This window comes from Mesocricetus auratus, unplaced genomic scaffold (genome assembly GCF_017639785.1).
Source record: "Mesocricetus auratus isolate SY011 unplaced genomic scaffold, BCM_Maur_2.0 Super-Scaffold_100006, whole genome shotgun sequence".
Taxonomy (NCBI): Eukaryota; Metazoa; Chordata; class Mammalia; order Rodentia; family Cricetidae; genus Mesocricetus; species Mesocricetus auratus.
The window spans coordinates 25,459,523-25,487,273 of NW_024429190.1; the positions used below are offsets into that span (position 1 = coordinate 25,459,523).

Here is a 27,751-nt window from a genome sequence, read left to right on the forward strand (position 1 = left end):
CCTGGACCCTACCCTGAGGGAAATGACAGACTCTAGATATCCCTTATGTGGAAGGAATTGACAATAGGATGGGAGGATGGGGGGCATGGTGGGGGGGTGCGGGAGGAGGGGAGGGAGAGGGAATTGGGATTGACATGTAAAACAAGCTATTTAAAATAAAAAAAAAGAAATGTAAGTGGCCACGTGAAAGGTAGAAATTATCAAACTGGAAAAAAAAAGACTATATGCTGCTTAAGAGAAATCTAAATATAAAAGCATAATTGGAGAAACAAAGTTATAGAAGAGACATACCATAAAAATAGTGTAAAGGGAGTCAGAGATCATCAAAATAAAATAGATTCTAGAGTACAGGGCATTTTTTCGATCAAGAAGTTCATTCCACAATGAGAAAGAAATTAAATATGCATCTAATACAGTGCTTCAAAATACATGAAGTAAAAGTGAGTAAACAAAGACTCACAACCTGAGTTGCAGATTGATACTTCTCTAAGGAACAGACAAGACTGAAATTCAGTGAGGGTAAACTTACATCCACAGGATTATTTACCAATTTGGATCACTGGTATTTACAGGGTCCTCAACAGATGTAGCCTCTACACTGTTTCCAAGAACAAGGTTCATTTAAAATTTAAATAGATTCTGGAGCCTGAAGGCCAAGGAGATGGCTCAATGGGTAACTGATGACCTGAATTTGATTCCCAAAGACCCGTATGTTGGAAGGAGAGAACTGACTCACACAAGTTGTCCTCTGATCTCCATATGTACACCATAGGTCTACACATGATCACCCATCCACACATACAGATAAGCAAACAAATAAAAAAATGTAGTAAAAGATTCTGGAGCATAAACTAAATCTGTCAATTAAGAAAGACTGGACTTATTTAATTATTCTTTAAAGCCATGGCTTCAATTAGAAATCACTAACAGGGATCAATAAAAATCTCAATTATTTGGAAACTAAACACCAAAGTTTGAAATAGTTCATAGGATAGATGAAATAAAAATAGCAAACAAACAAAGAAGGGTGCTATCAGATGAGGAAGGATGGAGTGCAGACAGAAAGACACATGCGTTGTAAAGAGGATATATAAAGCTAATAGTTTTTCTGGTTTCAACTCTGTTAGAGTTTTTTCTTCTTTTATTTGGGGCAGATAATTGCAAAAAATGTAATTGGTAATGAAAGTGTGAAAGCACTAAGCCAAGCTTCATGGCTTCAGAATGGCCATTCTAACTGTGAAGTTCATTGAAATGTAGAGTTTGGGAATGAAAATATGTTTGTTTGGCTATTTTAATCTGGCTGCATGATCTTTTTGTGAACTCATTGCAATAAAACGATTTTTATTAAAAATAGCTTAAAATACTTTCAGTTAATGAAAATATATCAGAGCAAAATTTGAAAATACCTTAAGAATTTGGAGAGACATTTACATTATGCTAACATTGATAAAGAATCAATCTATCTCTAGGCCTTCTAGGCCAATGGTTCTTAAAGTGAGGTCCCTGGGTCAACAGCATAAGCATCACTTGGGCCCTAGCCAACATCTACTGAATCCAACTTTGTGGATGATGCCCATAATCTCTTTGGACAAGTACTTCTGGTGATTGTAATGCACGCTAAAGATTATGACCCATTGTTCTAAGGTAGAATCATCTCATTGGGCTGCTGTAAGGCGCTATGCCTTCACTCTGGCCCTATACCACCCATTCTTCACAATGTATTCAGAGATCTTTTTAGGATTATCGTCACATGTCTATCTCATTCACATGCAATCTAAACCTTCTATATGTATTGGGAAGTCACCAACAGTGCTTCATGGCTCACCAGGGACTCTATTTCTTCAGACCTTACCATATTTGCTATCATGCTTTCTCCATTTCTCTTGACTTGAAACACACTGGCCACATCTTTATCTTTGTAACCTAGCAGTATTTCATGTATTCCTTCAATCCCTTCCTGAAAAATCTTTATTATACCACTGGTTTCCTGCTGCTTGGCCTAATTAGTTCCTTTTCTGTCTTTGCAGTCCAAGTAATGGACATCTTCTGGATCAGACAGAATCTCTGTATAACAAACTCTCATAGCACCACACAGTAATTGAGAGATTTTTACTAGTGAGTTCTGAAAATAATTTGCTTGATGTCTGCCTCCCTTAATAAATGTAAAAATGAAGGCAGAAACTGTATCTGGTTTTATTTCTCATTGTTTCCCATGTGTTTAGTATACTGAATAACACAGAGAAGACAAACCTGTTTTTGAGACTGGGTCTTGAATTTGCTATGTAGCCCATCCTGGCCTGAAATGTAGGCTCCTCCTCAGCTTCCCAAGGGCTGAGATTTTAGGGGTGCCTACATACACCCAGGAATGATAAATATCTCTGCGTGAATGTATTAATAGAATATAAAATCTAGATTTTTATTTTCCTATAACAGAAATAAACAACCTCTCCACTGGTGTCTAGAACTGGGGGGAGAAACAAGCTAGTGTTTGAAAATTAAACTAATAGAAACAAGGAAAAATCATTCAGACATGTTTTCACTTCCTTTTTTTGATAAAGCATCAATAGGTAACTGCATCAGGTTTAGTGTTGTAATACCAGGATGCTGAGAGGAACAGTGAAGAGAACTGTTTATGGTCTAGGAAAAATGAGGCAAAGAAACAGGAAGTAAGGGAGCCTGACTAAGAGTTCTGAGTTCTTTGTTTTCACTGTCACCACTTAGATCAGAGTAGGAAAAGACAAGCAATAGAGCACACTGCAATGGATTACTAGGCAAGGCAGGTCATAGAAGAACCTGCCAAGAGTTTAGGTTTCTTTCTTTCGGAGACTTTATTTCTTTTATTTGTGTGTTTGCCTGAATGTGTTTCTGTGTATCATATGTATGCATTGTCTGCAGGAGCCAGAAGAGGGTGGTAGATCCCCAGAGACTGAAATTAGAACTGGTTGTGAGCTATCTATCATGTGATTGCGATGAATTGTTGGCCCTATGAAGAGCAGCCAGTGTTTCTAACCATTGACTCATGTCTCAAGTGAAAATTCTGAATTCTTTAGTGAAGAAACAAATATGGAGTAGGTTTGATTGTCATGTTTTGAACCACAGCCACTTGACTGGCAGGATTTCAAGGACAGCCTGTGTAAAATAGAATGCCTATCTCAAAAAAAAAAAAAAGAGATGAAGTTAAAACAAAGAAAAAAAGGAAATACAAAAGACAGAGATTCCTTGAGCTGATAAGTGTGGTAAGAAGATCAGATGAGGCAGATGTGAAACAATGAAATCAGCCTCTAACAAATGACAGCAGCTGGCCATGGAAGAAGAAGATGACCTTTGAACTTACCTCAGCTAGAGAAAACGGGGCTACAATCTGAAATGAGAGAATATGGATTTGTGAGATGGGAAATCTGTTGCCCATGGCTTCCCCAGCACCATGCTGCTGGATAAGGACGGCTACTGCTCCAGCTAAAGTAACAACTGTTGGGAGACGTAGGCGTAGAACTGGGAATGAACAAGAGTGATTTTGGTCCATTTTTTTAAACTAGAAAGAATTTATGTTTCCTAGCTATAACCTATCAAAAATGCCATAGTAAAGTCATCTAAAATAACATCCAATAAGCAAAACCAGTTACCAGAATGTGATTTATCTTGGTTTTAATGGTATTAGCCAAAGTAGTCCTTTACTGTGGCATGTTATCAAAGGCTTTATTATTTGGATTTTGTTATTTCACGCAGAATAGGGTTAAATATAGCATATAACTTATCTTTATAGTCATTCTTTTCTGAAACTCTATTAGAAAACTCTATAAAGTAGTGCTTCCAACTATGGAGACAAAAAGTGTGACATAAAAAGTTTAGGAAATGCAATTTGCCATGCTGAAAAAGAACTGTGTCTTAGGGAAAACTGGTCCACTCCAGTCGCATTTGGTGCAGAGCACCCTACACACAAGAGTGTCGTAGTGGCTGATGGTCCTTGGAATCTGCCTTTGGAAGCTTGCACAGAAAGCATAGCTCAAGTGACTGAGCCATGAAGAAATACTTTTCCACCAAAATTAAAGTTAGAATAATCCACTCTGAACCCAAGAGTTTGTCCATTTTGTGACAATTATGATAATGAATAACATAAACTATAATGTCTAAGACTACCCTTCAATGAGGTACCTCAACTCCACCAACTTTAAAGAACATCTTGTGTTCAATCATCAAAGTGAATGAATGTTCTGAGAATGTTGGAGAGGGTGGGTTCAAGTTTCAGTCCTGATCTCAGGGAGCTGAAGGGATCTATCACTTAAAAGTCACCCATAAGTGATGAATTTTGTGGAAAGCGCTTTCTGAATGCAAAATAAATGAAAAATTTCAGCTATTTTTTCAGAACAGAAGACAAAATAGGAGAAGCTGATATGTTAAATATTTAAAAGTTATGTGACAGCCCTAATTCCTAAGTATTTATGGAAAATTTAACATTTTAGGATGAGTTAAATGTGTCTACAGTACTTTCAAGTTCATAGTAGGTTTTTTAGTTTTTAAAAATCTCCTCATATATGTCCAAAGTCAGTGTATGTATAGCCATTAAGAATGGGCATGTTGCCGGGGGGTGGTGGTGGCGCATGCCTTTAATCCTAGCACTTGGGAGGCAGAGGCAGGCGGATCTCTGTGAGTTTGAGGCCAGGCTGGACCGACAGCCTCCAAAACAATACAGAGAAATCTCGTGAAAACCAAAAAAAAAAAAAAAAAAAAAAAAAAAAAAAAAGAATGGGCATGTTTGCTCTGGACTTGAGAAACATGGGTATTAACAAATGTCTATATTACAATTCATTGGTGGTCACAGTACCTGGCTTTTCACACACCCCATTTTAGGGCTGGGGTTGTAGCTCAGTGGCAGAGTGCCTCCCTATCATGTACCTGGCCCTGGGTTCAAGTTCTAGCATTTTATATACATATGTCAACTACATCTAATCAAATGCTCATTTTTCTTCTCCAACTCCATGTTTTGTGCTATTGGAAAAGATTATTCATAACTGCTTGATCACACAGATCCTTAATCACAGAAAGTTGTTCATAGCAGATTCATTCCATTAGCCTTATGCTTTACAGACACGATGATCCAAACACACCCTGGCAGCCAGGAATGTTCAAATCTATATACCTAGAGACAGCTCATGTTTCCTAATCCTACCACATTATTCTCAGTATATACCTCATTTATGAATGTGTGTTATGTACATGTCTGTGTGGTGTGTGCACATGTGCATGTTTGTGTACATGCATGTGAGAGTAGAGTAGAGGTCAACACTGGGAGCCTTCCTCTAACAGATCTTCACCTTATTTTTTGAGACAGGTTTTCTGACTGAAACTGAAGCTCATAATTTGGCTTGCCTGAAGGGTCCAGTGAGCGCTAGTCAGTCATCCACCCTTCTCGGCCTCCTCAGTGCTGGAAGTACAGGTATACTTCTGTACCTGGATACTGTATGGATTTTGGGGATCCAAAGTCATGTCATGCTTATGTATTATATACTTTACTAAGTCATCCCCCTAGCCACAGATTACCTTGAGTCTTAAAACAATGAACTCTAACATCTCAACATTCTGCCCATGAGTTACTGCCTTGTATCCCCATCTATTGTTTCCCCACTTTGTTGTAAGAGAAATAGGAACTTCTGGTCAAGAACAACTTCTAACAACCCGTCCCAGATCCTATACTCAATACCCAATCCCAGCGCTTCCCTCTCATTTTCATACACGCAGCCTTTTTATTTATCAGTGGCTTTGACATTTAAACATTTTCAAAACCTTACCTTTAATATCAGCAAATGCTACCTACCTTTGTGCCTCCTGTCTACTCACAGCTTCTTGGTTTCCTTTACTTATTTACTTTACTTCCTCATCTATCACTTAGCACCCAGCACTGAAGCTGGCTTCTGTGTCTATTACTCCACAGTGTTCCCTCCATTAATAGGATAACCCTTTCTTTATTCACTGGAGTATCTCAAAACTTATGACTTAGGCACAACTTACACTCCTCTCTTAAAAAAGTGTTTTCCTTCAGTCTGTCTCCTCTCATCTCTTGACTACTTTCATCAGTGTCATTCCATGTGCACCTATTTCCTGCACTCTAGAGCAATGCTGGGATCCTAGGATCCTGCAGTCTTACTCCGAGGAACCACTTTCTTTTACTCCAGTGACTTGCTCATTTACCTGTCTGCCTCAGTTCAAGCCTCATCTCTGGACAGGACTCATTCTCTTGTTTAGTGTCTTGTTCAAGAAATCCCACTATCCCTGGCACACAAATGGACTTTGGGGACCCATCCCACGATGAGGGATGCTTTCTCAATCTGGACACTTTGGGGAGGGCCTGGGCCCTCCCCGGAATGAAATGACAGACTCTAGAGATCTCCCATGGAGGGCCTTACCCACCCAGGGGAATGAAGTAGGGATTGGTGGGGGGTTGGGGGAGCTGGGAGGGGATGGGGGGAGGGAGTGGGTGTGGAGGGGAGGGAAAGGGAGCTGGGACTGACATGGGAAGCAAGCTTGTTTCTAATTTAAATATATGATAAAAAGTGTAAAATAAAAAAAGAAATCCCACTAACTATTCTAAACCTCTAAAGCTAAAACCAAAACCTTCGCAATGTTCTTAGATGTTCAATTATGATGTTTCCCTTCATTCCTCTATTTTACTAAGACACTGATTTATTTCATAGACTTCTGTAAAATTTAACTTCTATTTTTCTTGTTAGGGTTTAGAACCTTTTTTCCCTATTAACTGATGTTGACCTCATTATTTGAACAATGCCTCCCCTAGTGATTCTGTCTTTGTGATTTTTATACCTTCAGATTGATCACTGCATAGTCCCTATTTTGTACCTTAGCTCTGACAAATTACTCACTGTTCCAAATGAGCCAACTTTCTTAATTGCCTCAGTTTTCTGCATGTAATTTTGTTCTACTTGAACTCTTCCCACCACTTGTTAGCTTCTAGTACTTGAAGTTCTTTCAAGTCTCACTACATACACAGCAATGTTGGATACATCTGAGCTCCATTTCCCTCCTTCATGTTCCGTCAGGTCACTTCTTCCTGGTCACATTACTTAGTTTTCAATACATACTTAGTTTTCTATGAGAAAAATCTTAATTTTCTAAGAGCAAAACCCATGGCATCAATCAGTTTCCTGCGCACAATATAAAACAACTTTATTTATATAAATGTGTACGTCTTTTCTCACTTAGATGAAATGTAACTTCCTGGACTTTCCACACTGACTAAGAACATATTGTAGTCATTCCTTAAATAGGAGAAAACCAACAGGATAGAACTGCACTTGTCTTTGTTCCCGTGTCTAATTTAACACAGAGTATGACAAATGCAGTGAAATCTTATGTATTAAATCACATCTTGACAGTTAATATGTACAGGCAAGACATTCATGATAGAGACAAGTTTTTTTCACCCATAGAAACATTTCAAATTCATAATATACATCACGCAAGAGTTTTTCTAGAAAAGTCCTGTGGTTAACAGTCTTTCAAGTCTTCAGTCACTAATTATTCTATGAAAAAGTAGAACATATGTAAAACTAATGAGTTTTAGTGTTACTTCCAAAAGGCAAAAACAAGTATGGACTACCAAGAATAATGAGGAAAAAAACACAACAACACTGTAAGAAACATTTAAAAATCACATAAACATAACAAATATTGTTATAAATACAGTTTTATAAAAATAATGATCTTGTTGATTAAAAAAGAATGTTAAAAATAAAGAAGGAAAGTTATCAGTAAAGATGATTAAAACTTTAAGCAGAACAGGAAACATTACTAGCAAATTTTAAAATGGAAAAGATGAAAAACAACTCTTCATATGATGCTTTTTTAAAAATACCCATAAAGGATTTAAAAATTAATTTGCAAAAGTAATATTTAAATATTCTCCATCTTCCTGTTTTAGGGTAATTTTATATTTGGCAGGGTAAAGAATAATATTTAAGTAAAATTGTGTTTGATTGTTAGGAAAATACAATGGGTAAGAAGCTACAAGGATAACAGTTCTGTCGTGAAATGAATTCATGCAAATTACTTTTGAAAACAGCATGAGATGAAGATGAAACAAGTAAAAATGAAACTATATTTTATTCTTCATGAAACTTGTATATATATTTTAGGTAACTTATAAGCTTAAAAATTCGCTATTAGGTATTTTCCTGACATAACATTTGTTTTAATGTTGCTTTTAGCGTTCTTAAAAACCACAAGCAATTTATTTTTTTCTAGTTTCATTACCTTTCATAATGGAGATTCTACTTTGATCTCCTTTAAGCATTTAGTCATTTCATTTTAGATATTTGAAATTTTAATCATTATATGTTACATAGTACTGAATTGTGCATGTTAAAATTATTCAGCTAATTGAATTGGGGGGGTACATATAAAACCATTAGCCTATTTAAAACTTTTCAACTTAATTGCTTTGTTTAATGTTTTAATGAGACCTGATGCTATTGGCTCTGATTAGAAACTAATACTTCCCTAAGCACTCAAAGACTGCCCTAAATTATACAATATAAAAATGAACACAAACCATAAAATATTCTTTCTAAATATAACCCTGGCATTCTCTCATGGTGAAGAAGTAACCTGTAAAGTCTTCCATCTTCTAATATCTAGTACCTATCAGATAAGCAGACGGAAATGGATATGCTGGCAACTACTATGTTCATATTACCACTTTAGTACATTCAAAGGGGCAATAATCTTCCTGGGGTACCCATGCAAGGCCAGTGTAATTTAATAAGGTACCTCACTACCATTTAATTTGTTTACATTCTCAATTTGACATGACTTTAACAGTGACTTGCTCAGCTACATAAAGGAATTCTTTATGTCTGCACAAGTGAGATCAATGTCTGATTCATAGAAGTCCACTTAACATACTCTCTGATCACTGGAAACATCTTAAGTTGACTGCTTCTTAAATAAGTAGTCTCACAGCAGGTTTTCTGAGCAGTATCAAATGGAGTAACAACTTACTGGGGAAGATTTACACTCTAGGATCACAGTGTTACAGTCTTAAATGAGACAGTCTTAGCTCTTTTTTTTTATGAGAATAAGCATGGATCAGTCTGCAGTAGTAAGTTTTTAGTTAGCTGTTCATAGTCATCTATCAAATACATTTATGGCCTATTTTCATGAAGCTCTTCATGTCTCTTCTAAATGTATTTGCTTGTGTTTGACATCAAGTGGGCAAGTGCACCATATCAAGCAGCACCTAATTTCATGAGTTTCATACTAGGTACCAAAAATTGAGGCTGTTCAAATATTTTAGAAATTAGAATTGAATTAGCTGTTCCTTTTCTACTCACTAGCTTATGCTTTACTCAAGACATCTATAATGAAACCTTTAGATTAAGGAGAGAGAAACTTACCTACTTAGGATTTTGTACAATAGTTTGCCATTTGTCCATTGTTGCAAGACTGTCGTTTATGTCTTTTAGAAGCTATTTCTGTGGTCTTCCATGGTGGTCTTTTTCTTTTGTTTAATTTGCTAAGAGCCTCAGAACTATCAGGACTCTTGTCAAAGTTAACACGCTGACTTATCTGACTACTGTCAAGTTCATCAGTCAGTCTATCACTTGCAGGACTATTTGCTTTGGCATTTTCTCTTTCTTTATTTTTCTTTTTAAAGGAATTTTGCCTTGCTGAATGGGACCTTAAATTAAACCTCTTTGATTCTTCTCCTTGTACCTTAATATGTCCACTGTGAACAGATTCAGGAGAACAAATGACTGTATTTAGTTTAAAAGTATTTCTTTGTTCAAGACAGTTGATCTTTCTCAAAAATATTCTACAGTCTTTTAAAGTTTTTGACCTCCAATTATTAGAAAACACATTTTCTAGTCCTTGTCCCTTTTCAGAGTCGATCTGGCCACACCCTGTTCCACTCTCCTTTGTGTCTGACTTAACTTTACTCTCTAAGCTAACATGTGTTGTGAAGTCATGAACCGCCACCCCCTCATGAGGAGAGTCACCTCTGGTTTCTGGTAGTAAGGCCCATTGGTTACCTACTGTATTTTTTCCACTGAGTGATGTCTCTTCATTTGTCTCCCCCTCTGTTTTAGTCAAAAATTGATTCTGGCAGAAAAATCTTAAGTTCCTTCTTTTTGAGTTCCAATCAGCTGTTCTGTGACTGTGTGACTTTTCCCCTCTTCTCCACCTTTCACAGTGCAAACTCTTAAACTCAGTCCTTTTCAACCTAGCTAGTTTTAAATTTCTTTTCACATTTAAGAGTGGTGAGCCAACCATTTTATGTAATATACGGAACTTCCCTGCTGACTTTGAAGGAGAGGAGACTGCAAACTTTTTAAAGTGCTTCCTGAAGGGGCTAGCATTAAACCCACAGCATTTCACCCCTAACTTAATGCCCTTGGTGTTTATCACTTCCAAAGGGTTTCGAGCATTTGCTTTTCTAACCAGTGAAAGGGACTGTGTTTCTGTTGTTTGCATAAACCAGGTACAAAGTTCATTCAAATTATATTTTTTCTGAAAAAGCATTTTTACAGGTGAGACTTCAAGTTCTAGAAGACAGGTTTCCAGAGGGCTTGCTGCTTTGAGACCACCACCTTCAGTGGATTCTGTTTTTGGAACAGAGTTTTGAGCTTCATCTCTACTCACCTGCACCCATGCATTTGTTATTTGTTCAAATCTATTGTTCAACTCCTCTAACAGGGAATCATTTGAAGCAGAGGTAGCCCACCACCTGAGTAAAGGGTTGGATGAAATTACAGGGTCCAAGGATACTTCAGAAATGGGCATTAATTTATCTTCCAAACATTTTTCTGCTTTCCTTGAATGTCTAGATCCTGGGATACGTTTGGAAGCTAGTTTCAAACTTGACTGTCTATATTTTTTCTTTGAACTTTTGCCTTTCTGCAAATGGAGTTTACACGATTTATGACGCAGAGTATTTTTGTAAGTAAGTGAATCAGAAGATGCAAGTGAATGTAAGAAATGCAAAGAAGGTTTTCTAGCCCTGATAGAATGTTTCCGAGGTATAGAAACAACAGTACTATTTGATTCATTCTTAAATATGTCAACATCGGTGTGCCTGACCTTATCTAACTTACTGCACTGTTGGTCAAGCTTTTCTTCTCGGCAAATTTTCTCTAACATAGTCTCCTGTTCTAAAGGAGGTAAGCAGCTGCTAAGGCATACTTCTCTTTGCTGAGGTGAAACTCTACTAACAGTCACAGATATACCAGAGATTTTCACCTTTGCAGGTCTACCAGGCTTCCTAACAATCGACAAAGGCTTTTGATTTGGTCGAATAATGTTCTTGGAAGCCTGAGGGGTAACAGACTTGCTCTTGATGGGTCTAACATACTCAAAGTCAGAATCAAAAACCTCACTTTCAGTTGCCAGTTTTGACCCAGCACTTAGGCTTTCTCCACAGCTAGTCTCATATTCTCTAGTACTTCTGAAACTTCTAGGGTTAACTGCAAATTCAGCAACATCATTATTCAATGAGATGTTGCTGATGTTCATGCTTCCTTCAGAAACACATCTCTTGGTTCTTCTTGACCTTCCATAAACAACAGTGACAACAATACTCTTTCTATAAATACCTTCTTTCACTTCTGATAGAGATTCTGTATTTTTTTTCTCAGCACTAAAAGACTCAGTTTGGCCAACACTGACATCTTTTTGACCAGCTTTAGGTTTGGGTGGTCTTCCAATTGGTCGTTTAATCTGTTTCACAACTTGGGGGCCAATTTTTTTAGGCCTACCTGGCTTTCTTTTATATGGTAAGTCAATAGCACCGCTTGATTTTCCCTCAGCGTCTTCTTGTGGCTTATCAGTGTTTAAACTGTCTGGAAACTCTGCAGATGATGGTGTAGCCTCTTGTACACAGTTTAATTTGTTTAATTGGCTTTGGAGGCAGTTAATATCACGATTAGAATTACAATCTTCATAGCTAGTGCTTGGTATGTCTTCCTTTGCGTCTCTTTTCCTTCCTATTACTTGATGGGTTTTATGCTTCTGAGAAGCAAACTTAGCATTTGATTGTGATGTGCTGACTGAAGTTAAAGTATATTTGACTCCTTCACTGCTTTTAATCTCAGATAAAAACATGAGTTTGATGGGACTAGAATAGTTAGAAACAGAACTTTCAGTTCCTTCACATTTTGTTGACAAACTTTTAACACTGGATGTCAAACTACTTCTCTCTAAAACAGGTGCTATCTTTGGATTATCAAATTTCTTGTTCAAATCTATTACAGGCATACCATAATTTCTTTTATTACTATATGCTATTAGAGATTTTGATAAACCCTGATTTTTACAAGCCATTCTACTTAAAGTACAAGTCAAATCTGTACCAGAATTTTGGTCGTTACCATCTGTTTCTATCAATTTCTTGGAGGCTTTACATCCTTCAGATAATGCTTGATTAGTCCAAGACCTCTGAGCCATATTTATTGTGTCTTCCAAACGTTCCACAACAACTTGCAAATTAGAATTGATTGCGATTTTGTTTAAGTCTTTATTTTGGAGACTTTCAGTTGGATCTCTGACCGGATCTTTGTTGTGAGCACAGTCTGATTCTCTTTTGCCCTCAGGAAATTTTTTGGAAACAGAATTGTTTGTTACATATATCGAATACCACCCTGGAGGCACAATATTTCGTTTAGTTCTACTCAAAAGACCAGGGGCATCAGTTCTCAAAAGTATTTGAGTATTTCCTAGTTTTGTATTTTCCCTATTATTTTCTATAGTTAGTTTTTCAGCTGTAGATTTCTCTGGTGACTTTCTTTGCCTCATTTTCTCAGATGAAGTTGCTTTAAAGTTTTCTGAAAATTGATCAAAAGCCACATTAGGTTCTAGACTCTCAACAGTTACCTGCAGTTGTGGTGCAGCATCATTTGGTGAAGATAGCGTTTCTGCATGATTTTCATCTTGAAAGTTCTTGGAATTTTTTAAAGGTTCTTGACAAGGCTGGAATTCTTTGTTCACTGAAAGCATCTTATTGCATGATAATTTTCTTGAATTTTTTTCACTGTACCTTTTTCTCAGAAAGTTTTCATCAAGACTGGCAAGTTCTCTTTTTATCTGTAAAGACTGCCTTCTGATCACAGGTGAATCAGGAGAGTTGTGCATTGCAAATAAGGTTTGTTGACGTTTTCGAAATCTTGTCTGAATAATTTTATTTTCTACCTTTTTATCATGTTGACTCAGTAATTCCATAAAACTATAATCACTGGCTGTTGCACTGTGCAAGAGAGATGTTATTAAATCTCCCAATTTAAAATCATTGTCTGAATCACAATCAGAGCTAGGTAATTTTATGAGGTTTGATGTATCTGTAGTTTCTATTGATTTTAATTTTTCATTAATACGGTCCATTAAATCTTGAAAAATTACAGTTGTTTCACCCTTTTCATGATTTGAAGTATAACTACTGTTGGCATCCAAGAGCACGGAATCAGAGTTACTGGACTGCTTACTTTTATTTATCTTGCTGTCATAACCACATTTGTGAATGCTTATCTCAGCCGGTGTGAGAGATGGAGGCTGGTTAATGCTTGTCTCAAGTTGGTTATTTTCTAAGGCTGAAAGCTCTGAGACGATGTCTTTCCACTTTTCAAATCCTCCAGTCTCCACAGGTGACAATGGTGGGGGTGAGGGACTTCGAGATCTACTGGCATCATTAAGATTGACTGAAAGATCACAAACTTCTCTTGACAAAAGAGGACTAGGAAAGGCTGATTTTGTAGAGTGATTCTTTGCTAACTGTCCACAACAGCACCTGTGTGGATTATGACTGTTTTCAATACCTCTATTCATTACTGTCTTAATGTGTTCAACAGTTACAGTTTGACAAGACAAACAATGTAATTCTTTAATACAGACTGGCAGAGGCACTAAACCAGGGCTTTGTCTCTCATTGTGTAGACACCCTCTTTCTGCCAGTCTATATTCACCGCTACAGAACAGACCATGTGAATCATCTTCCAATAGGGGTTTTTGAGATTCTGAAGACATAGTACATGATGAATTACAACAGCAAATAGAAGCAGCATTCTGCTCTTGAACTAGAAATTTCAACATAGCCAAAACTTGTTGATGGTGATGTATGCACAAAGATTCCAAAACTTTGCTTAATGCTGATTTTTCTTTTTCCATTTTAGTAGCTTCCTCTGATTTTGCATCAACAGTTGAACTAAAAATAAAAATCAAACAAAAAATGAATTACAGCAAAGATACCATGATAAGGAGTTATAATTCTTGACAGCGTTTGAATGATGTATTTTGGTATTGTTGGACTCCTGACTCCTATAGACGGAATTGCAAGGACAGCTTGGTTATTGTTTAGCAGAAACAGAAACAGTATGAAGCACTGTTAAGTAATTTCCTATGACAAAGTACAGGAGCCAAAGCAAAGCTTTTTTTCAATATAGAAGCTGATGCTCATACATTATTATATTAACACATTGGTAATATTAAGAATCTTGGATATAATCTTTAATGAAAAGTGCTTCAGAAGGAATAAAAATTTTTGTAAAGTAGTATACTTTGCCATATTTTATAATTACCAGCCTATGTTAGTGCAAATAAGGAAGGTAAGGAATAAAATCTTATTTTTATTTAAAATACTTTGGTAGGTAGTAAAAAGGAAATTTAATATTAAGATAGCTCTGCATAATCATAAATAAAGTTATCAAATTTAGATTTAATGTAAATAAAAGAGTATCTTGATCTGAGATTAAGCTGCAGGCATTTTAACCTAGGAAGAATATAAAAGAAAAAGGAAGCTATTTAAAAACTAAATCTACTTTTAACTGATTTTAAAAACTATGGAAAAGCATAGGAAAACTGAAAGCACTACTTACCTAATTATTAAATTTCCCAAATGCTGGAAAAATGCCCCACCACAGACACTAACACACATCTAACTTTAACTAAGACTCAGGATTGCTTATCAACAATATAGAAGCCTATATTTTTAATTCAATACTAGCAGCAAGAAGAATAAAATATATTAAAGGAATTCTGTTTCAGAAAAGTATCCGTTTTAATGAAACATCACCAAACTCTGTAGTTGGAACAGCCCTTTTCTAATCCGATGAGCCTGTCATTTGTTCCTCGTCTGAAAAAATGTTATTTAGGATTGTAATTGAGATACTACTTATAAATGACCCAACTGAAGAATGTGCTTTTTTTTTTTTTAAGAATAAAGGTTTCGTATGTTCATGGCATTAAAAATTAAAGGGGTTTCATTTAAACAATGAAATCAGTATTTTTATATTATTACCTGACACTGGAATAACTTTCTCTATATATATTACACAATAGTTTATTACGTTTTATACAGTTATGTTGTCTGAGAAGTAAAAAAGTGCCAAAGCAAATTCTAGTAAGCATGTGATCAAAACTCCATTGGGAAAAAATTATTATATTTTTACAAATGTTTTAGTAAGACTAGTACATTTTGACATATAAAAGCAAGCAAAGTGAAAATAAACCAAAATAAACAATGATCTTTAAGTTCAGTGCTGCCTCTAGACAAAAGAATATATATAGCCCCAGTATTGGCTTCTTCTGTAAATACTTTAAAAATTGATTTTATAATGGTAGAGTGTACAATGATTAGAAATAACTCAAGACTCAATGTCAAAGTTTTTAAAAATGTAGAGCAAAGGTAACATGAAATGATAGCTACCAAATCTTAGATAATTATATCCTTTTCCAGAAATTCAATTTTATGATTTCAGACAAGCAAAAGAAAAGCCAACATACTCCGAATAGGTTCTGAAATAATGTTAAGGCCTGATAAGCATATTTATTAAGCAGTAATAAGTGGGAGGGCTTACAAACTTTTAGAATATGTTATATATATTTCAAAGGTTAGTATCTTTTTAGTAGTTCCTAAAATGCTCAAAGGCATTTTTCTGTTAATGAAAATGATTTGTACAGAAGTAGTGAGGAGTTGGGAGAGTGTATGTTTATTAGCATGTCCAAAGCCCAGGGTGCAATTCCCAATATAAAAAGAAGTCAGCCCTGCCAAAATGGAAATGATCAAAAAGCAGCAAGTGTTATTTCAATTTGATTAAGCTCATAAAATTATGGAAACCACTGTCTTTTCTGACATACCAAGGAAATCTTTATTTTAAAGGAAGAGTTTTCCTGTTCAGTGTGCTAGTTTTTATACTGGAAGTTGGAAAATACCAGTGGTCACTAATACTCACCTAGCAATATGAACAATAGATTACTATATTAGATATTCAGATACTATATTCTATCTTTTATATCACAGTGGACAACTAAATTAATTACAGAATTTTAGTATAGTCTTGTTTGATTTCAAAGTTTTTTTCCTCTCTTTTTTTTCCATCTTAGAATCTCAAAGAAAAATGTAATGAGTAGACGGGCATATGTGTGAATCTCCAATCCACAATTTATTCTCAAGTAATTACATCAAGACCCTAAAATTGTTATTTGGAGACAGAGTCTCACAATGTAGCTTTGGCTGACTTGGCCCTCACTATGAAGACTAAACTGGCCTAGAATTCACAGTGATCCACCTGCCTCTGTTTCCTAAGTGCTAAGATTAAAGGCTACCTTGATCTCATTGGCGCTCATGTTTTTTCTAAGATCAATTCTTTCCTGTCTGTTTATAACCCAAACATCTCATTTTTGTAAGTATTTCAACTTTCCATTAGAATTTTGTTGTTGAACATTTCTTTGAAAGTCATTTTCTAATACAGCTAAAAACAAAATAAAAAAAAAACTCCTTACAGGGAATCAAAGAATTCAGTGTAGTCAAGTTTTACTTTTCTTTTCTTTTACTGAATGAGTAAATTAACCACACACTGACAGTGTTGTAAATTTAAGTGCAAAAGCATTGAAGTGCTTTACTACAAATTACAACCTAGAAACACATTAACTGAACAATTAAAATGCATACAATCAGATTTAGATATATAACAACACAAAGTAGGAACAAAATTACAGTACATGTACAACACAAGACAGATACATGAATTCATTAGAAAATATTGTAATAAATAATTCATAGTGCAATTGATTTATGCATAAATATAACTAATTGCCTAACAATCAGTTTATATTAACAAAATCTGTCAAAATCAAGGCAGCCACAGAGTTATACTAAATTACCGCGACAATGGAAATACTGCAATTAAAAAACAAACACAAGTATCTGCACTGTAAACAACTAAAAAAAGAATCAATCTCACTAAAGTCAGTACACAGTTTAATATAAAATTGTCATCAGCTACCAGAAATGGTTTAAACAACTTTACTGAGCAGTAGTTTTCTAAAAACAGAGGCACTGTTTTTTTCTTTTCCTTCTTTTTTTATTTTAAATATAAAATACTTGAGGAACATTCAAATAAGTAGAAAGCACATAAGGGTTGCTTTCATATTCATTAAAAGTCAGCTGAAACTGGACTTTACAGAATCTGTCAATTAAGTAGTAACTGGTAACTAAATTTATAAAGTACTTTGAAAGTTTAACATAAAGGACATCTTAATAGAACCAGTGGGGAGAGGGGAACCCATAAACTTCCCTGCCTTTCCTAGTTTGTATAATCAAAAAGTCAACTCAGTAATACAAACATGTTTCTTTTAAAAGTTATGGGTTGATCATTACCTATAAACTATCAAAAAATATTTTAATTTACTATTTGACCAAAAATAAATAATACAAGTACTAAAATGCTGTAAATTAACTATAATATTACCTATAAAACTACTGATCATTGTGAAGTCAATAGCAAAATGATCCCTGATATATGAATCCTGTAAAGTTTTTGGTCAGGTCATCTTTTAAATGATATAAAAGTGTTCTGTAAGTTTCCCTTTACTATAAACTTCTCAATCAATTTATCAATGTAAATATAGTGTGAGGAATAAAAAAGCTCAATACAATATAAATATTATGTAATGCATTCGAGCTCCCAAAGTTTTGCAAGTAAAATTCTGTATAAAGAGGTCAAGAAAATTGTTTTTGAGGCATTTACTTTTTAACTTTGTTTCTCAATGGGAAGAGGAGGAAATATAATAAACAATCCATGTTCCGGTCCTCACAAAATATGGCTTAATTCTTTAAAAAGAAAGATGACCCTGACAAATTCTGTCTTGTGATCAATTATGAGTATTTTCTTGGGGAAAGAAAAAGATGAAGAGGATTCATACCCTAGTACGCAGATAACATTAACAGCTGAACATGTTCAATACAGATCTCAGAGACCAAGTGATTACCTGGTTATATATTTTCTTATTTTTCAGTTTGTTTAAATACATGTAAGTGGTTTTAAAGTTCAATAGCTGAACAATCACGTATTCATGTGATTATTAAACACACACAAACACAAGTGTAAAACACAAGTATTTGACAAGGTGCACTCATTTTTAAAAAATTCAGCTGTTTAAGAATTCCTTTTGGATTTAGAAAAAGTGGCTTAGGAAAATGACCAGAACCTGAATTCTAACAGAGAAAAGGGGTACTGGGGAGGATTCTCATCTATAAAGCAATCTCCATTCTTTACATGGAAGTACACGCTTTATTACATTTTACTACCCAAACAGCATACTCCATAAACCCACATGAATATTCTGACCCATATTTTTAAAACTTGTTTTATAAAAATTACTGGTCTCATATGAGTAGTAAAAGTTAAAATGCACTGCCCAGCTTCTAACTATCCAATTAGTAAAGAGTTTACATTACTGAAAGTTCAAAACAGCTTCAGTGTTAAATATCTGTAAATCTATTCAAGACCCTGAACAAACTGCAAATTTGGTTATTAGCAAAATGATAATGTATCACCCACCAAAATGAAATCTGTAATTCATTTTGATAAACTGAAAATGTTTTGAAATGTCACAGCAGCAAATATATTAAAGTCACACTGAGGTTTTTCAATAGGAGGAGTGTGTCACAATCCTTAAAGTAGTCATAACATCAACTAACCAGCACATTTAACCAAAATGACCATTCTCAAGCTTGTTCTGTGCACATTATAAACATGCTCTAAGTTGCATTCCAACTTTCTTTTCTAACCTTACACATTAGCTTATTTTTCAAATGAAAAACAAAATTAAATTACTTTAATAATTAAATTTAAATTACTTTTTGTTTTTAGTATTCCATCTTATATTAAAGGATTCTATAGCTGCTGGGGTTATTAACTATGTCAGTTTTTAAAATTTAAATTATATACTTTTAACCCCAGCTTCCTGCTAAATCAACAATTAAATGATAAATATTAAATTTTACTATACATATCCTTTAAGGTTTTCTCTTCTATCCTGGTGGATGTACTCTAGTGCATTTTGTATTTCATAGAATGCACTGTAGTGTATTAATACTGTATCTATTAGTTACTCTTGATACAGAGATAACTAACTTTGATTGGTTCTTTCACATACTCACAGTATTTGTAGGTATGTTACACAAAAGTGTTCACAAACTATTAATATCATATTTCCATTATAAGATGGTCCAACTGAATGGCTAGAATATTCTTTTACCAATAAAAAAATGTTTCACTTGACAATTACTTGTTTTCCCACATTTTATGCTATTGACTACTAAAGAAAACCTGAATCTTTTTTTCACCTATTTATACAAGGATTAAATACAAACTATCAGAATTAATAAGTAACTCTATAATTCTGTCCACAGTGAAAACCCTGAATAAAACTTTTTCAAAAGGCATGTAAGTGGTTTTTGAACTGTAAAATTTCATGTCTCCTGTCAGAGTGAGCATTTGTAATTTCCATGTGTGTATGTACATATACACACACACACACACACACACGCACACACGCACGCACGCACACACGCAAGCACGCACACACGCACGCTTCTGCACACACAGACATTCTCTAGCAATAATCTACACAGGCTTGCTGCTGTTTCTGCAGCTGCCAGTCCCTGAATCTGTCATATATAACCCAGTGTCTGGTAATCGTAGTTTCTTCTTCGGAGGAGTCTTCAGTGTTCCAGATCTTTCTTTTACCTTGTATTCTAAAGTGCTGTGAGGGACCCCATAAATTCCTTGTGCTTTGGAAACACTCATTTTTCCACTCATTACCATCGCAATGGCCTCTTCCATTATTTCATGATCATACTGCCGATAGCGGCCACGTTTTTTTCCTGGGCTGCTTATTATCTTTCCGATCCAATCCATCTTCAGTGTTCTCGGAGGTTCCATCAATTGTTCCATTTTTAGAATTAAGACACAAAGGAGAGAGGTCCCCATGTAGAAAGTAAGAGTCAACACTTGAGTGAGTTACAGGCCCAGAACATTCTATTTTATTCTGTTTAGGGAGTATATTTTTCAGTTTTTGGAGAGCTGATCCTTCAAGGACTGAAGAGGTTTTGGAAACTTGATACATAACATCCAGTAGACCAGAACCATCAGGTTGTGATTTTGAAACTGAATTTACTCGTAGCTGAGGAATTTTTAATTGTACAGGAGGATTTGAAGTTTCATATTGAAGGCTTTCATTTTTTTCTTTAAACTGTGTAACCATTTTCTGTAGAGTTAACTGATGGAGGTAACTGGAAGCTGTTGGGAATTTTAATTCTGAGGTTTCAAGTAGGTTGAGTTTACTTTTTTCTGTGCGCTCTGCTTGAGCTCTTGCCCACAAGGCTACTTTTTGCAGCACAGCACACGTTTCTTTACTGTCTTTATAGGAGTAACTATCATTGAAATCTCGAGTTTTGTTTTTAAAAGATGCAGGCTTCCCTGCTGGTAAGGCTTCTAAGTGGAGAAGTAAGGTTTTTTGAGGTATGCCATAAAGTATGCCTGCTTTATTTATGTCCAGTGCTCCAGACTGAATGTCTTTCAAAGCTTTTGAGAGCAAACCATCTGCAAACTCAGCACTTCTTTCCACATAGTCCTCTCTGTTTCTGTGTAGTCTCCTGGATGGATGGAATGAAACGATGGTAAACTGATGTATGAGAGACTCTCACACAGCTATGGAAGGGGAGGGTCCACTCCTTTATTATACTCCTTGCTTAGGTAACATCACTGCTTATGACACGTTAGGTCTGTGGGATGTAGTAGTTACTCCTTATCAAAGCAAACGCTACAGTCCTGGTAGGACAATGTCAATGATACGGTGGCCTCAATGGGCAGACCTTCCAAGAACATAAAATCCTAACTGAGTATTTGTAAAAATATTCTCATGATGTTGCTTTTCCTCTGAAAGCTGCTTGCAGAGCAACACTTATAATTTTTATTTACAAATAGAGTTCCATTATTATAAAAATACCCAAATCCTAAAGGAGTTTTTGTTAGTAGAAACGTGACGTTACCGCTAAACAAGTAATAAAAGAGTCAACCCATTTAAAGGAAATTTGTAGCAGCAAGAATACTTCCAAACACAGACATCTCAGTTCCACAGATTCATTTTCCTCTACATAAAAACTTAAAATCTGAAAAAAGATGTAGATGACTAATTCATATTTGAATGTTACTCTATTTCAAATGCAACCTTGTAATCTTCTAATGTCTGTTATACCTGTGACTCCAGTTCTATTACAGCCTTAGTTGAAATAAATTTATCTCAGATTTAAATGGGACAAAAAGATTTCTATGCAGTTAACGAGAAAATGTAAAAGTTACAAGAAACCCAAAAATCCAACAGAACAGCATTTCACTAGCAATTATTTATTTAAATTAATTTAGTGACAGTTTTAAAGACATGAAAGGACTTTTTGTGGTGATTACTACATAAATATTAAGTTGTTTGCCACCACACTGTAGACATATATGCTAGTTTTAGAATTAGTAACTATAGCACTTTTAGAAATGGCTCATTATTTTAAAAACTAAGTATTAAAATTACATATTTTTCTTAAAATTGCCTCTTGAGTATTTCAAGTTTTCTCACTTGTCCTGCTTCTTAGTTTGTATCCCATGATTAAATTGATAGTTCATTTTAGTAACATGAATTGAAGTTTGGTGATTGTTCTGATAACTTTTCTTTAACAGAAAGAAAAAAGAAAGAGAAAGGACAAATGAAAATATGAGAGAGACAAACTTATGAGTGACAAAGATTCTGAAGGAAAACTATGTCAGTCCTATTCAGCATAGTATTAAGTGTTCTCTGCAAGAGGTCATTGATATTAAAATTGAAATGTATTTCCTAGATAGTGCTTACCCAGCAACTGCATTTTCAGAAGAGGGATCACATATGGGCGACTCTTCAGATTTTATGCTGGTTTTCTTTGTAGAGAGATCTAACACTCCATCCCCTATAATTATTGCAAGAGAAAAAACTTTACATTTGTAATAGAATACCACCCCTTGCTTTTTTTTTTTTGCTGATGTGCTAATGACATAAATTCAACAACTTTATTTGATCCAGTTTTAGGAACAGAACATAACTGGGAAGGCACTACATAAAGAAAAACGAGAGAAGAACTGGTTCTGTCAGGTGGTATACAGAAATGAACAAACACATTATTTGTTTAAAATCAAAACTTTGGTCATTTTCCCACCACTCTGCAGTGTTAAGTCAACTTGACAGCTTGTCCATGATTACTTTCCCAAGGCTGGCACTTGGGGAAATCCAAAGCAATGCAAGGATGTGTTATGAGTGAGAACTGAATAATTACTTATCTACTAAACTGCAGCAATGTACAAGAGTTGAATCTGTGCCTACATTATATATAAGATTAGATAAAAAACTATATATAACAATATAGAACTACAAAAGGCAACTGCTATAAAACAAACTTTTCAGTTTTTTTCATAAAAATGTAGTTAGCACAGACATAATATTGAATTTTCACAAATATAAAACTTAAATGATTCAGAAATTGTTAACAGGACAAGGGCAGCACAGAATGTACTATTAACATATAATCCAACAACTAATAATGCCAAGAAGATACATCTTTCTATTTGTTCAAAAACTGAGAAGTTAAGCCTTTGGAAAGGAATCATGGAGGAAAAAATATCAGGTTAAAAATATACTAAAAACATAGCAAGGTTAAAGAAAATTGACTGACTTTTATAGTAACTAAATCAATCCACATATATAACTAGGAAAATATAAAGATGAATGAATAAAACACCATATTCATAACCTCCTCTGTAGAAATAATCATGCATTGAGTGCTTATAATATACAAAGCAGTGTGATTGAATAGCAGCACAAAAAAAAGGAAAAAAATCATGCAAACTGCCCATTCTCATGGTACTCAGTATCAAGTAAGACAATCCAATCTCTACAATGCTACCTCCAATGATGACAGTGCTGTCTAGAAAGACACTGAAAAACAAGTTGATAAAGTAATGGAACTCGGGCTGAGGGGCTCAATCACATATGCCACATATTCACACTCATCTTTTATTTATTTTTTAAAGGTAGACTTACTACCTAGAAAAGACTAGCATAGAACTTACTGACAAGCCCAGGCTGACCTCTAACTTGTGACTTCCTGCCTTAGCCTTCTGAGTGTTAGGATTATAGGTGTTGGCAACCACACCCAGTGTAAGAGTCAGTTTTATGCTACTTGTATATGACTGTTATTTAATAGGATCTTGAGCAATGTAAGATTGACAACAACCAAACAGATATACCGGAGAAGTCTCTAGATGGGATGGTTTGTATAGGACTACCATATAAAAATGCTTAAGCCTGGCGGTGGTGGCGCACGCCTTTAATCCCAGCACTTGGGAGGCAGAGGCAGGTGGATATCTGTGAGTTCGAGACCAGCCTGGTCTACAATAGCTAGTTCCAGGACAGCCTCCAAAGCCACAGAGAAACCCTGCCTCAAAAAACCAAAAATAAAAATGCTTGAAATTTTAGGGGAACACCAGAAGCTAGAAATGGCTAGGGAAGAATAAGTAGGCTAAAACTGAGGAAAGATCAGAAATTTAGCGTAAGTCATCCAAGGCAACATGCCCATGGTTTCAATGCTGAGTATTATTCTGAAGGAGATAGGAAGTCACTGGAAGATTCCAGCTGACTGACAAGATTTCATCTTTATAAAGCATCAATGCTGTGTGGAGAGTGGACCACAAAGGTCTAAGGAGCAGGGAGTTCTATCTAGAAAGCTCTCTGCTGTTTCTCATCTCTAAGGCTCCAGACCTCAGTTGTCTCAGTTGTTTTCTTTTGCCTAGAGGAGTCCTACTCTTCTCCCCTCATACTCATATTGATTCTTCTCAAATTTTAGGAATCATCCAGTCACTTGAGACATAATGTGGACTTGGTGGGTTGTCATCCTTCTAGATTTCCATTGCAACACTGTTTATATGCATTATTCACTATTTAGCAGGCAACCTTCTAGTTGCTATGGTTATACTACATATCTATTTTATTCAGTAATACATCACTCTGTCTGGAAGAGTGCCTGGCCCAGTATTCAAAAAATAGTTGCTACATGAAAAATTGAAAAACTGGAAGACACTTAGTGTTGTTATAGGTTAGTGCACTTAGATCAGAAGAATAAAGGAGGGCGATGAAGTTTCTGCTACATATAACAAATTGTTATTTGAAGTATCTTGGCCAGTTTACACTAATTTTATGCTTAGTTTTCACCAAAACCTTGTATTTCTCATGCATCTAATCACTTGTACTTAGCTCTTAAAAATGCTACATGATACCCTCAAACAGCAATAGAGCTTCTGTATAGGATGGGGAGAAATGTTATTCCTAGTATTGTCTGAACTGGAAAAGAGAAATGTAGTAAGAACGGTGGGTAAGGAGGACAGCTTGTGTAAGATGAGACATGGAGACAGAGCATTTCCTCGATCTTAGGGACAATTTATAAGTTGTGGATCCATCTACTGGTATTGCTCTTTTATGTATGTAAATGACTAACTCAGCAGATAAGAACAATGTATTCACTATGCTCTCATGATCATATACTTGTTCCTTGAACAAGGAACACTTCATTTTCTCTTAATATATTATAGTTTATTTTCCATTCACCTGTTAAGTATCCATGTCTAATTTTCCTTCTTAGTGACAATGATGATATAAGTACCTTACTGTGTGTCACTTAATGTTCAAGTTATAAGGACCTTCTCTAACTTATAAGTACAATTCAAAGTGCTAGACAATGGTCCATGTGCATTTTCAACATTAAAGGTATTTCAAATATTCATAATTAAAAAACAGTGCATTTAGCATACAATTTATATGAAGAGAACAGAAAAATACTTTCTATATAGATGCATAAATTGGTGGTATAAGCAATTATTCAAAAAGAAGTTAAGAGATTTGAAGAGATCGTAATTATATTTCTAGATATGCATTTGCTCTTTATGAGAAAACAAATTAAAATACGTATGAGTCAATAGTACATTAATTTTATGTGACCAGTACATGGCTATTAAGCTGTATTTTTCTGTACATTTTAAAACTGCTCTCAGAATAAGCACTGTTTTCATTTACTAGTTGTAGACTGCCACCTAACATTACAACTTAATTGCCCGTGACCAAAACCTACTACAAAGTATTCAGAATGCAGGCAACTAATTTTTAAATAAGAACATACAATTAAATGAACATACAATACCACCAGAGATAAATTCAAAAGCGAATGTTTGAAAATTGAAGCCATGACCATACTGAACAAATTTTTCAGCATCAACATTTTATCAAGCCTTCTGGCATAAAATTTTAAAATTGTTTACAAACTGTCTTCATCTTGCAAATTACCAACAAGGAATTCTTCACAACACAAAAGTGTTTTCTGTTCTTCCAAAGTCATAACGCTTTTTCATCTCTGTTCAGATTTACTACTTTGAATTCAGTTATATGGTACTCTGCCTTGCTAATTTCTACACATCTTACAGAATCATCCCCAATTAAATTGACTTTCACAAGTTCACCGCATCTTTTGTAAGTTAATTCTATAATATGTTACTTTCTTATAATTTGCCTAGTCTAAAACCATCAATCCAGTAGGGTCTGAGGAGTCAGTAGGGTTGGAGTCTACTTAAGCTTTATAGTTAGTTAAGAGATTTTCTTACAATATTCATTTCCTAAAATAATAGCATGAAAATGGTAGTAATTCAATAACTACTATCTTCATTAATTAACCCATCACTGGTTCACTCAATTCTATATTACAAATAGCACATATAGTCAGAACTCAGCACTGTATACAGCAGATTCTTACTGATCACCTGGGGAAAGTGTTAACAGCTTTCCCTAAAAACCTAAAAGTGACTTTTAACCAATTCCACTATTAACATTAACGACTTTCTTAAGAAATGTCAAGATAACCATTAATGTTTAATTGAATGTGAATATTAAGTGAGAAAAACATCTGTTAACTTCTGTTGTCTTCTAGTGGCTATACAATGCAAATCAGGAGGTTCATTTATACACCATTATGGACATGAGTTCAAACATCTCTGAAGCCACATTATCTATCAAGAATATTAAATATACAAAACAAATAATAACTAATTGCATGAAGGACCGTGAACACAATAAAAAGGAAACACTTTTATATTGACAAATAAAACTATTTAAAATTAAATTCCACAAAAATGTTTACGTTTATCACTAGTAATAAAACTGTCACAATCAATGCTTGACACAAAGTGATGTCAATATCCTTAAAAAATGCCTAAGGGCTTTCTCATTTTACCTCGCTGGCCATTCTTTAACTATCTCTTCAAATAGGACCCTTCTTCCCCTCTTCACCCAATGCACTGTATAGCAAGTCTTTGGCTCTGTAGTTTTTCTTACTGTACTCTTAGGGTAAGTCTTATGGTTTCACCTGGGTATTTAACTGATACCCAGAAAATATTTGTAGTTTCATAAAATCAAACATATGGAAAGCTATAATTTTTTTCTATGATAGAAAGTATGCAAAAGAGTCTTTGCAGGGTTTGACTGAATGAATGATCAAGGGAATTGGAAAAAGCATGACTGGAAAACTGGTGAGAAAGACATTTGAGAAAGAACACAGATAGACCTCTTTAAATGGACAAAGGACATGAGGTTATTTCTAACCTATACAAATGCTTACCAAAAGGTTACTTTAGCAGAGAAATTCAATAATCAAGTAGACAGCATTGCCCATTCTGTGCAGTTAGCCTTTCTCTGGTCATCTCTGCTTGTTACTGCACAATGGACTCATGGACAAAGTGGTTATGCTGGAGAGATGGAATATATATATAGTCTCAACAACATAGATTTCCACTCAACAAGGTTGGCCTGACTACAGCTGCTGCTGAATGCCAAATCTTCAAGAATCAGCAGAGACCAACACTGAGCCCCCATTCCTTGGTGACTTAGTGGTAGGTTAACTACATCAGACCACTTCCTTTATGGAGAGGGAAATGCTTTGTCTTTACAGTATTAGATATTTATTCTGACTACGGATTTTCCTTTTCTCCATATAATGCTTATGTCCAAACTACCATGCATTCACAAAGTATTCCACATGGCATCATTTTTGACAAAGGAAGTCATTTCATACCCAGAAAAAATGAGACAGTATACTCAACATCATAAACTCCACTGGTCACACCATGTGCCACATAATCTTGAAGTAGTTAGCTTGACAGAATGGTGAAATAGCCTTTTAAACAGTTATAACACTAAATAGATGGCAATAGCCTGGAGTGCTGGGGAATGTTATCTAGAAGGCAGTATATGTTTTGAATCAGTATCCAATATGTAATACTGTCTCTACTATACCTAGGATAATGGATTAGGGTTAGAGTAGTATAGAATGGTAGTAGAGGAAGGCAGTTATAAA

At 35.1% G+C, this 27,751-nt stretch overlaps 1 protein-coding gene across 5 annotated transcripts in view; it reads right to left on the bottom strand.

Annotated features, from left to right (window-relative positions):
* Lcorl (ligand dependent nuclear receptor corepressor like) overlaps positions 1-27,751 on the bottom strand; it is a 171,473-nt gene that overhangs the window by 17,021 nt on the left and 126,701 nt on the right. For 3 of the 5 annotated variants that reach the window (XM_013112518.3, XM_040747056.1, XM_040747057.1), the window contains 2 exons: positions 22,180-22,273; positions 7,163-14,200 (listed from right to left, as the gene is read on the bottom strand). In XM_013112518.3, the coding sequence (XP_012967972.3) occupies positions 9,412-14,200; positions 22,180-22,273 (4,883 nt within the window). In that variant the 3' untranslated portion in view covers positions 7,163-9,411. Of the gene's footprint in view, positions 1-7,162; positions 14,201-20,858; positions 20,936-22,179; positions 22,274-27,751 lie in introns of those variants that run through there. The other 2 variants (XM_005068792.4, XM_040747060.1) reach the window with 2 other exon arrangements.